Raw genomic sequence first — 12246 nt, forward strand, 5'->3', positions numbered from 1 at the left:
AATTCATCCATGTAACCAAAAAACACTTGCACCCTTAAATCTATTGAAATAAGATAAATAAATAGAATAAGATCAGCTTTCTCTCCCACCTCACCTGGCTACTATAGTGTAAAAAGGCAATGTTTTTGCATATGGGAGCTCTATCAACATTTTAGGGATTAGGAGCAGGCACACAACTGGAAGATGTTGATTGATCTTGTGGGAGTAGGATCCCACCTACCTCTCTCCTGCAAGTGACTCAGTTCATACCCTAAATGTCATGACTAAGGTTAGTTTTAAAGATACCAGGCTACTACTTAAGAAGCCAGCTCTAGATTGCATTTACAATGATACCAACTTCTGGGTGGGAAATGGGGGTCTAGCCCAATCGGGGAATGGGGGATTTGGGGCACAAGGTAAGACGGAGAGGAAGGGAAGGGGTTAGCTAGTCTCCACTTTGCTTCACCTCTAACCTTCCCAGGCCTGACCCCACCTCTGGACCCTCTCCCCCGGCAACCCACATAAGAAGCCAGCAAATGCACCTCTCGTTGTTTACCAGAAGGGGTCACTGCAGAGCGGGTAGCGCTTTCAGGCACTCAAATAAGCGGACGCAGGCAGGTCGAACACACACGCTTCAAACGTAGGTACCCTTTGGGATGGGTACTCATTTACTCCAAGGTTCTTTCTTCTCCTGCCCCATCTTATCCTCTCTGTTGGCCTCTTCCTCTTCACCTCCTAGTTACCTCCTGTTCCCCTTCAGAGAATTTCTGGAGTTCCCATTGTTCTCCCGACCCCCCGCCCTACCGCGCCCTCATTGGGTCCCCATTGCTATCTGCATTAGCAAAGAGCAGGAGTTTATTCTCGCTGTGACTGGCACTCAGCACCAGGTGCTTGGAGGCCTTTAAGACTGAGTGAGGCCTCCTTCCAGGAATTTACAGCCTACAAAGTGGAAGCGGGGTTGGGGGGAAGGGGGGGTGTTAGGTGGGAGATGGGGGAGTAGCAACTCTGCTAAGATTAAAAGGCTTCCAGGAAGGCAAGGGCTGAGGGGTCCCGCCACGATCTCCTTTTTTTTTTTGTAACGAAAACCCTGGGGAAAACAAGAGTCATTCTAACCAGATCCTCTGTGTCTGGGGTTGATTTGGGATTCTAAACCTCCACTTGCTTGGGATTACGATTGAACTGCGAGGCGGTAAGAAGATGGGGAGAAGACCGAAAAGTAACTATCCCCCTGCTAATCCTCGAGATTTTCCTCTCCAACCCTCCCACTAAGCGCTTTCTTTTCCAAAACCTACTCCTTTCCCGAGACTAGCGGCATTAGGAAAAGTGGCTGCAGGCGGATTCCCCAGGAGTGGATGGGGGTGGGGTGGGGTGGGAGGGGAACTCTTTCCTTTGGACGGGGTTGGCGGCAGGGACGCTGGGCAGGCCGGCTGTGAGACACAAAAGAGATACCCTTGACAGCTCCGCATGCACAGATGTAACGCTGCGCCCCTCGGCGGGCGGGGGCCCGGCTCGGCAGATGGCGAGAAGCCGAATTGGTGAGGGATTGTCGATCAAATGGCACTTTCTGGGTGGTGGAGACCTCGCTAACCCCTGGCGCAAAGAGGAACCCAGGGGACCCTCTGTACCGGCCTAGACCGTCTCTCCCAAAAGTGAGGGTCTGGGGGAGGCCGGCTGGGTGGATAGATTAAGTTTTTTACGCCCCCCCACTCCCCACCCCCGCAGAAGATCAGCTACAAGACTTGTGAAGGGGCTGGAAAGAAAGGTGGCCTGGCCCCAAGGGGGCACCCAAGAAAGGGCTGAGTAAGGCCAGCGATGATGGGAGAGGAGAGGGGCCTGGGAAGCAGTATCTCCTGCCTGGCGCAGATTGGGGTGCCAGGATGGCTTCTCAGAGGGATCAGCGCTGCAACTCCGTCGCCGCGGGGCCCTGGTGACAGGCGCACGCCCCGCCCTTTCTCCTCCCAAGACCTGCGGGCTTTTGTTATGCAGATGGAGGCAGGAGGCTGAGCCTGAGGAGGAGGGGGTTGGTGGGGAGGAGGAGAGACGGAGAGGGGGGAGGAAAGTGCAGCTCGCGCGACCAGCCTCCTCTTCCAACGTCACATTGTGCGAGAGACAAAACCCGGGCGCGCCGGAGCTCACACGCGCAGGCACACACATCCGACCCCGTCGCCTCTTCTCTCCTGGTGCTGCCCAGAAAGCCAGCCCTCCCTTCTCTTCTTGGGGCGCAGAGGCTCAGCCAGCTCAGAACGCAGCCTGGAGCCGACCCAGAAGGGCGAAGAAAGCCCGGCGGACGAGCCTCCTTTCTCTGCTGCCTGCCCGGGCTGGGGCGTCCCATCCCCCGCCCTGAACTCCGATCTCTCCCACCCCACCCCTCTCTGGGTTTCACCCGGACAGAGCCCGGAGCTGGGTGTCGCCCCCGTTTGGAATCCACGTTTCAGCACTTTGGACAGCGCCCCGGGCACCCCGGCCCCTTTGGGTTGGCGATGGCGAGCGTTCAGCAAGGCGAGAAGCAGCTTTTTGAGAAGTTCTGGCGAGGAACCTTCAAAGCGGTGGCCACCCCCCGTCCCGAGAGCATCATTGTCGCCAGTATCACGGCCCGCAAGCCGCTGCCAAGGTAATGATCTCCTTCTTAGAAGGGGGGATCCTGAAGGTTCTCCTTTCTGGCCTGTGCCCCAGAGCCCGGAGGGGTGGATGCAGGCAGCCAGGCCAGGGCGCCTGTCTTTTCCCGTCACTACTTGGCGGCTCCCGCTGAAACATGGGAACTCATTGCTTGTGTGAGGTGGAAGATGGTGAGAAGGGACAGGAATTCTTTGGGGAAAGCAACGCTCATTGGACCCCCGTAGCTTCTATTCAAGAGGTTTTGCTACCTGAGGGTGGGCGGTGCAGGTGGGGCACGACTTGACTGAAAAACTTTTCTTAGTGTGACAGAGTCCAGAGGGCAGGTGGGCCAAGGAATGGTGGATTTGAGATGTTTGGGGGCTGTTGTACCAGAAAAGGAGAATTGAGCCAGCTCAAGCAGCGTTCAGAGATAGCACACATTTCCATCCTCGGCTCGGAAACTAGCGAGCTTTGAACATTTTTGACAAAAGCCCATATGCTGTTCCCTCAAATACACCCAAAACAGCACCCTCCTCCACGCCTTTCTGGCGGCTGCTGCCGCTGCTGCTGAATTCTCTCCTCCCCAGCATACAAAACCAAGACTGAGCTCAGGAGTCAGGGAGGAGCCTTCCAAGATCGTGAAGATGATCTTGGAAGAGTTTTATTTTGTTTGTTTGTTTTTTTCAAAAAGAATCTGATTGCTTTGAACTCTGGGATGAGAACGGATCCTTGGATAGTGGTAGACATGGTGCCAATGGAAGGAAGAATAAGGGAAGAAATGAAAGAAACAGGGGAACAGGAGGTGGGGTGAGAGGGAGAGGAGGTTGGGGGAAAATGGAAGCATTCCAAGACAGAGAAAAATCAAATTCTTTTCATAAATCATTCAATTTAGAGGAGTTTAAGAATGAAGGGAAGAAGGCTGTGCCCTCTGTCAGGGAAAATCAACGTAGTATGAAAACTCATCTTTCCTGGTGTTGGATGAGTGGTTTAGTAGGAGAAAAGAAAGAAGTGGACCAGGGGGACCACTTGGAGGATTTATTAATCCTGGCAGTCTGCATTAGGGAGCAGATTGAAAACATGTCTGCAAAAGTGCTTCGGACAGACTGAACGTCTGTTCTGGCACAACTGATTCTGAACTTTCCAGTGAGTGTGAGGTGGAAGACGTATGGGGAATTATGTCTGAAGAATCAAAGCCAGACTGGAGAAGTTTTCCTCTTCACTGTCTTATTGAGGATCATACAGGTCTTTAGAGAAATGGGTGTCCCATTTTAGGAATGGGTGGACAAGCAACACAACAGGCCAGTAGGGTGTAGCAGGCTTCAAGCTGAAGCAGCACCAGCCAGTGCTTGCAGACGGGAAGGAGGGGACACCCATCCACCCACTGACACAGGCTGGAGAAGGGGAACAATAATACCAAATGCCATTAAAAGCTGATGCTTCTCTGCTTCGAAAGAGGTTCTTTGTATAGAGTTTTGACATCAGTGGTTTTTATCTTCCTGGGTTTCTGCTATCTATTCCACCTTTGGAACGTACCTACTGTTGGCTAATCAGGTGCTGCACTGGCCAAAGAAAATGCCCTTGTAGAAGGAACTAGAGGAAATTTCACAGGAAACTAGAAGTATGGCATTTAGTCCAGAGTCTTCCATCTATTTTAGGAGTGCAGGGAGAGGAAAGCGGATTCTTGGTGGTGTTTTGATTCAGGAAAGCACACCTAATGTCCGCCTTGCTTGGTACTTTCCACTTTTGTCTGTCTGTCTGTTACTGTCCTACCCTTTTCTTGGTCATATTTGCAATCACATGAATGACCTGCAAGGTCTTTCAACCCTCATGCTTTCTGCAGCTTTTTGCTAATTCTAATGTAATCCTTCTGAGACTTTTATAATACTCCACTCCCCCTCTGCAACCAGTATCATTTCACTCTTGGTGCCTTTTAATGTCATGGGTCTCCTTTGCCCTAGAAACAACCCCTGGGGTGAAAGCCTGAACCATAAGCCCTGGATTTATGTCACGCTAGGAGAATCCTGTGTAATACTTCTGTAATAGGCGTGGCCCCTCTGTAGAACAGATTCCAGTTTCATAACTGTTACTCCTGGTTTGGGGTAGAGAGTGAGAAGGGAACATTTGTTTCCAAGTCCTCAGGAAAGGTTGGATTGGAGTTGTCTTTTAACAGACTGGATAAAACCTGAATCATTCCCATTCTCACCCAAGCCAGCCACATCCAATGACATTCAATTTCCACTTCCTTTTCAACATTCTACACTTACTTAAGGGTGAAAGTACCATGTTTCCAAAGCTGAGTTCTCAAGAGGAAAGAAGACAGAGGCACTGGCACAATATCAGCTGGGTTTGGGTGGCTTCCTCTAGAGGCAATCTGGGGACTTGGTCTCATCAGAAATGTTGTTTAGTTCCATGAGTCAAGCCCAGATCACAGTTGGTGGACCAGCACATGTAGCAGTCTGCAGGGGGATGGTAGGGAGTGAGTGGAGGAACCACTAGTCAGTCTTGTTGGTGTCACACTTAATATTTGTTTATAGATGAAGGCCACCCCCCGAATAAACTTCCTCAGGATACTTTAAGTCTATCTCTGAAGGTAATTTAGTACCAGGATAGAAACACATATTCAATTCATTGATTTTATATTTTATAGCAATATGCATACATCATGCAACTGCAATCTAAGCAACCCCCTGCTTAGTCTCTCTTTCTCCTCTCCCCCTCTGTGAGGCATACTTGATGAAGCAATAGCTTTATAACGTATCAAATTGCAACCAGATGTCTGCCTCAAATGTCAGAACAGTATAGCAGAGTGGGAAGCAGTATATCATAGTGGTTAAGAGCTCAGACTTGAGCATGAGACAACCTGGATTCCTGTCCTGTTTCTATCATTTACTAGCTATGTATCCTGAACAAGTGGTTTTACCACACTGAGCTTGAAAATAGAAATAATAACAGTAACCCCTCAGATAACAGGTTGTAAGTATTGAGTTAGGTAAAAGCTCTACCCCTATGTGTGGTGCATGGTGTTGTTTAGTAGACGTTGACTCTGGAACAAAGCGTAGAGTGGCCAAAAGGAAAGCAACAACTCCTCATCATTGTGTTCTCCATGCCTACCCATTTCTCCCCCAAGTAATGCTGACCATTTTTACTGGGATTTCAACTCCTGATGGACAACTACATTCAGATGAAGTTAACACACATGAGGCAGGGTAGAAAGTGGTCCCATAATCCTCATCTCTGAGAAGAGGTTAGCTGCTTTCTGATCTGACTGTTTCAGTTAGGGTGTTGGGGATAATAAATAATTATCTGGATTCAGAATTGATTGGTATAACATTTCCATGGAGCATTCTGTTGGTTTGTATAGAGAAGACCAGGTACTGTCAGTCTAAAGAAAGCTCAAACTCCTTGAAAAATCACAATTTTAATCCCACGGTTTCATCAAATCTACAGTGACTATGTGATTTATAGTTTATATCAAAATGTCTTTAAGAATGAAAGAGGGTGTCATTAGTAATTATTCTAGGATGGAAGATCTAACAGAGATAATCCCAGGCAAACCAGAATGTAGAGTGGTCCTTGTCAAATTTTATCTACCAGCAGGAAGGGAACAAGCATGAATTGATAAGATATGTGAATCTCTAAAGTGTAGAGAGCCACCTCCCTTTTATCCCCACCCAAGAAGGGTAGTCATTTTGCCTGGCATTAACTTAATTCTCTTTCTTAATTTCTTAGCCTAGAAAAGTTTGTGTCTAAGAAGTTTCAGCTCGGTGAAAACCTAGTGCTTAAGGCTAGATCAAGCCACAATATGATTTCATATCACCATATCGACAAATAGTAGCAGCTAAAGGCTTAATGAACATGTAAAAATCATTTGAAATGAGCATATCAGTTGTTTATGGATGCATGAGTATTAGTAAAGGGCTAGAAAAGATATCCCCTTAAATAGAATACGCATTTTCCTTACAATTCTTTTAGCAAGCTATTAATTTTCTTCAAAAATCCTTTCTATGCAGAATGGACCAGAAGCAGACTTCAGCCCAGGCCCTGTCCAAAAGGCCATAAATTCCGAACTATTGGAGATTTTACTGCACAAAGGGAAATTGTAAGGCAGAAAAAAAAAATGCCTTTGAACCATTTAATTCAAGACTCCCCTCGGTGCCAAGAGATCAGTTAGCATGTTTGTGCTGACTTGACCACCAGGAGCCGGGTGAGGGGCTGTTGAGAGGCGATTTTCTGACAGCAGCCTGTGGTTAAGAGCCAATGTACTGAGGGTCACAGAAAATGCTTGCCCTGGCGGTGAATGAGCGTTTTTCTCTGGGAAGGGAGCGTTATTGTGTGGGTCAAATCTTTCTCCTTTTGAAAGGCGAAATTTGTTGAATGGGATACAGGGGTTGGTTGCAGGGGTCATTTCTGACATTCTGCTGTGTTCACCCGGCAAACGTGCTATCTTAGAGAACCAGGATGTGGTAGATGTTCAGCGAATGTTGGATGCATTAATTAGATGAATGTGCATGGTTCAAACCCAGCAACAGATTAGCTCTCTCCCCACCCCACCTCCAATTCTGAGAGGCTGAGGCTTCTGATCAATGCAACTTGAAAGACACACACACTGCAAATAGATTCGACTCTCCCTGGTGTCAGAATGAGGTTCCCTAGATAGAGACATCTGCCTGGTTTGGCAAGTAGACATGTTAGCCAGTATGGGGGCAGGAGGTTGGACTAAATGCCACTTGGATACGCTTTCCAGGCCTGTGAGTCTCCATTACCTCCACCCCTGCTCCAGGCCACCAAAAAAAGGGAACATCCCTAAAACCCTAACTCCTTTAATAGGGAAGGAAGCCTGGGTCATGTGCCTTCTTCTCCATGAACACTTCAGGCGTGCTGCGGAAGCGCAATACATTTAAAAAAAAAAAAAATCTTTTTTTTTTTTCAGAGTGGCTGGATTTACCTTCCTGTGAAGTGGAAGAATTCACAGGGGCTTAGCAAAACTAGAGCTCTTAAATTGCTTGTTCCTAAGACTTTCGCTGAAGTGTGAGAGAATATTTCTGAGGTAGAGGAGTAGAATGATGAAGAGTTTGAGCTCTGAAGTCAAATCTATCCAGGCTCAAATCTTTCTTTGTTACGTGCAAGCTGCAGGACCTGCTAGTCACTTCACCTCCTTGTGCCTCAGCCTCCCCATCTGTGAAATACTCCTCTGCTGGAGTTGTAGTGAGGAGTGAATGAGATAATTTATATAAAGAGCATGGCACTGTGCCTGGTACAAACCCAGATCTCCATAAAGCAGATGCTCTTGTGTACTATGCCAGGGGCTACCCAATGAGATGCAGAGAGGGAGGCTGCTAAAGCCCCTTACTACCTGGGCTGCGCTTGTTCAGTAGTGATGCTTGGGTTCTGTGGACTGGACTCCTGAGCCACCCCAATGCTCTGTATTCACTTTTAAATGTGGCTTTGGTGTTCTCTGAAGAGCCACTGGAGATCAGTAGAGCTGTTTAAAACATTTGACAGACCCCAAGGGCACACTAATCAAAGGAAGTGTTTTATTTTATTGGTTGCAAATGCTTACGGGCTATGAGACTTGGCAAGCAGCTTGACCTTCTCAATCTCAGTTTTCTCATCCATAAAATGGGGCTAATAATAGCAGCTCCCTCCAGGAGCTGCTGTGAGGACTGGATGAACTAATTTATGGAAAGTGCTATTTGGCACCCAGTCAGGGCTCCATCAGTGTCGGCTCTTGCTATAAATAATAAATGATAGGTTTTTTCATTACTATTTGCCAGGCCCATTGGGGAGAAAAAAGTTGAATGTCCTCTTGTGAGGGCCTCAGAGTTTAGTAGCAAAGGTAGACACAACATAAGTACATATTTCATAAGGCAGATAGTCTTTTTAATTTTTAAAATTTGTTTTCACATAACTGTACATATTTGGGGGTAATAGTGATGTTGTGATACGTATAATGTACAGTGATCAGATCATGTAATTAACATATCCATCATCTCAAACATTTATAATTTCTTTTATTGGAAACATTCAGTATTTTCCTTCTAGCTCTTTGAAACTGTAAAACATATTATTGTCTTAAGTACGATAATGTAGGGAGAAATAAAGACAGGAATGTAAAAAAAAAACCAGTGAAGGGAGAGACCCTTAATGAAGCATGAAGTCCCTTGCTTATAGTCACACAGTTATTCTTAGTTATCTGATCTGCAAAATGGGGATGATTCTTCTATTTCATCAACATTATCTACAAATACAAGGAATGATCAGAGAAAATGAGAACTTTGCCCCCAGCAGGGTCCCGAAGACCATTTCTTTTTCTAGGAGAAAAAGCAGGCTAAACTCTCTGAGGGGAATATTAACTGCTGGGGAATAGTCAATGCTAGTCGAGGGGAGCCGTGGAAGGGAGCTGCTCATATAATATACATTTTCCAGCTCAAGGATGCAGTCTCTGGTGTGAGCTATTAGGCTTCTTGTCCTTCACGGACCAGCTCTGGCTAATAGGAAATCCAGTCTGCATTCCATGAACAACCACCAGTGATGGGGGGATTATAGCGAGCCTGCAAATGTGGAAGATAAAATTAATCACAGGGGAATGAATACACAAAGTGGAAGAAGCTGCACGTTGGCTAAAAAAAAATTAAGTTGTACTTTCATTCATTTATTCAGTCATTCAACATTTTTATTGAACCACTACTCAACGTAACAGTGAATGAACACAGGAACTCCCTGTTCCCATGGAGGAGAAAGACAATGAATGAAAAACCAAATAAATAAATGAGAGCTGATGGTAATGCGTTCTGTAAAGAACAATAAAGCCAAGGAAAGGAACAGAGGGTGAGGGAATGAGCTGCTTTGTTGGACAGCATGATCCCTGAATGAAGGGAGAGGTGAGCTGTGAGGATAAGTGAGAGAAAACTGTTTGAGGCAGAGGGAACAGCAAGTGCAAAGGCCCTGAGGTAGAAGGATGCTTGGTGTATTTGAGAAATAGCAAGGAGGTCGGTGTGGCTAGAGCAGAGTGAGTGAATGGGAGAGTGACAGAAGATGATTCCCAGGATGCAGGCAGAAAACCAATCAAGTGGGGCCTTGTAAGCCAGTTCAGGAAATTCCTAGGTCCTAGGCTGGGGGCAGGAGGCGGTCCCAGGGGGGTTCTTGCCTTCTCAGGCAGAGTTCCAGATCTAATCTGCTTCTGTTGACCCCTCTTTCCTGACTCTCATGCAGCCAGTGATGACTTTGAACAGCAATATCAGAAGATTGGCTGGGCCCCTCCATGTGTTATGGACAATCATGAAATTTACAGTCTCTTTGATTGTGCACAATCAGATCAGGAAACTTTAAAGATGCTATTTAGACTTCCAAATAGCAGTGATAGATTTTGTTTCCACAGTGCAAGGGTTTGGTCTCTCATATTCATGCATGCAAACCTAGGCTATCCCTTGCACCCAGTAGCCCCCTCCACTGCACACTCTTGAAGCTACAGTCCGCTCTTTCTCTCTCTCTCCCTCTGTGTATCTCTCCCGGCACCTGTCCCCCCACACCTTCCAGCCCTCCACACCATTTGAAATTTTGCTGAGGGAGCTCCCATATGCTACAGCCTGTGTGTGGAGCTCTGTGAAATAAAACACTGAATTAAGATGTCATAGAGAAAAAGCCAAACCAAATACAGGAACAATGGCGAACCCTAAAACAGTCATTAAGTAATTCATGTCTACATGTGTCTGTTCAAAACAAATATTAAGATCCTCTGGACGCAAATATTTCTCATCTGGAGAATCCCCTGGTTGCTAGATTCCCAGAGCTTAGATGCCGCTGTCAGACAGCTTTGCTGAGTACAAACACCAACAGATCACTGTTCTCTGGCTTCATTAAAAGTTAAGCTTAGGCAGCTGAGCAGGAATTTAGAAGACAGTTGCCACTTCTGCAGAAAGAGAGGTGCCATTTGGGCCTGAAGCGTGCATCTTCACGGTGTGTGTGCGCGCTCACTTGCGGTGGGAATGTGTGTGCTAAGAGCCTTGTGTTACTATGTGCCTTGCCCTGTGCTGAACACATTTCATCTCTTATCCAATTCTATCCTTATAATAATTCCAGAAGAGAGGTGGCTTCAAGACCCTATTTTACAGATGAGAAAACGGAGGCTCTGAGAGTAGAAATGATCTGCTCACAGACGCATGGCTGATAAGAGTCAGAATTGGAATGATAACCCAGAGCTCTCAATCAGCATGTTTATAGGATAAGACACTTTGCAGAGGAGGAAAAAAATGATATCAGAGAGGAGAGGTAAGCCCTGGGAATCCAGCAACCAGGGGAGTCTCTAGATGAGAAACCTTTGCATCCAGAGGATCTTACTATTTGTTTTGAACAGACACACGTAGATGTGAATTGCTTAATGACTGTTTCATGGTTCGGCATTGTCTTATTTGGTTCGGCTTTGTCTCTACATCATCTTAATTCAGTGTGTGCCCACAATCACACGATGTGTAAGTGATGAAAGCAGGAGCTGAATTCGGGTCTGTCTGATTGCCAGTATATTCTTCTCTCCTGGCTGGACTTCCTGTCACTCTGGTTTGGGTTTTAAGATTGGGGGTGTTTTTGTTTTGTTTTGCTCATCTTGTTTTATGTTCAATCAGTTTAGGTGATTGCCATTGTTATAATCCCACTTCATACCACTCGCAGCAATATTGCTTTCCTCTCTCCTTGCCCCTCTTATCCATTATCCACATAGACCCAGAAGAACCTCTTTGAAAAGCACATCAGACCATGTAAGCCCTCTCTCCCTCCATCTAAAGCCCTCTATCACTTTCTCTTGTTTGTGTTTTTTTGGTTTGTTTTTGTTTTTGCTTTTGTTTTGAGACGGAGTCTCGCTCTGTCGCCCAGGCTGGAGTGCAGTGGTGCGAACTCAGCTCACTGCAACCTCCGCCTCCCGGGCTCAAGGAATTCTCCTGCCTCAGCCTCCCAAGTAGCTGGGATTACAGGCGCCCACCACTGCACTGAGCTAATTTTTGTATTTTTTTAGTAGAGACAGGGTTTCACCATGTTGGCCAGGCTGGTCTTGAACTCCTGACCTCAGATGATCCACCCTCCTCAGCCTTCCAAAGTACTGGGATTACAGGCGTGAGCCACCATGCCTGGCCCCATGTTTTTTTGAAGTATACAGAGCCAGCTTGCTGCCATGGCCTCTAGCCTCTTCATGGTCCAGTTCCTGCCCACCTCCCTGAGACCATTTCTAAAACGCCACCTCTCACTTCCTCTGCTTAGTTGCATCTTATTCCTTTTAGTTACTCACATTTCCCAGGCTCCTTCCTGCCACAGATCCTTTGCACATGCTTCTAGGAAAGCTCTTCATCTCCCCTGGTGCCTGATTTATGCCTACTCCGCTTTCCAGAGCTCAGAGCAAATGCTGTTTCCTTGGGGATCCTTCCACAATGCTGCAGACTAAGTCATACCCCTCATTACAGACATTACTTTCTTATCACTGTTTTCAACACGTTTGTAATTGTATATGGATTTGGGCGATCATTGGCTAAAGCATACCTCTCCTCGCCTCATGAGGAGAGGGACTGTGACTATGAGCTCCTCGTTGAATGAATCTCTTTCCCCAGATACATGGCAGGGACCAAACACATGTTGGTAGAATGCATGAACTGTAGCACTTTCCCCTCATCGAATCACTTTCACACCTAA

At 46.7% G+C, this 12246-nt stretch overlaps 1 protein-coding gene across 1 annotated transcript in view; it reads left to right on the forward strand.

The window, feature by feature from the left end:
- The first annotated feature begins 2040 nt into the window (after positions 1-2040).
- SRRM4 (serine/arginine repetitive matrix 4) overlaps positions 2041-12246 on the forward strand; it is a 187361-nt gene continuing 177155 nt past the window's right edge. Inside the window, exon 1 of the mRNA XM_054443707.2 lies at positions 2041-2590. Within this exon, the coding sequence (XP_054299682.1) occupies positions 2460-2590 (131 nt within the window). The 5' untranslated portion in view covers positions 2041-2459. The remainder of the gene's footprint in view (positions 2591-12246) is intronic.

This window comes from Pongo pygmaeus, chromosome 10, assembly GCF_028885625.2.
Source record: "Pongo pygmaeus isolate AG05252 chromosome 10, NHGRI_mPonPyg2-v2.0_pri, whole genome shotgun sequence".
NCBI classification, from domain to species: domain Eukaryota; kingdom Metazoa; phylum Chordata; class Mammalia; order Primates; family Hominidae; genus Pongo; species Pongo pygmaeus.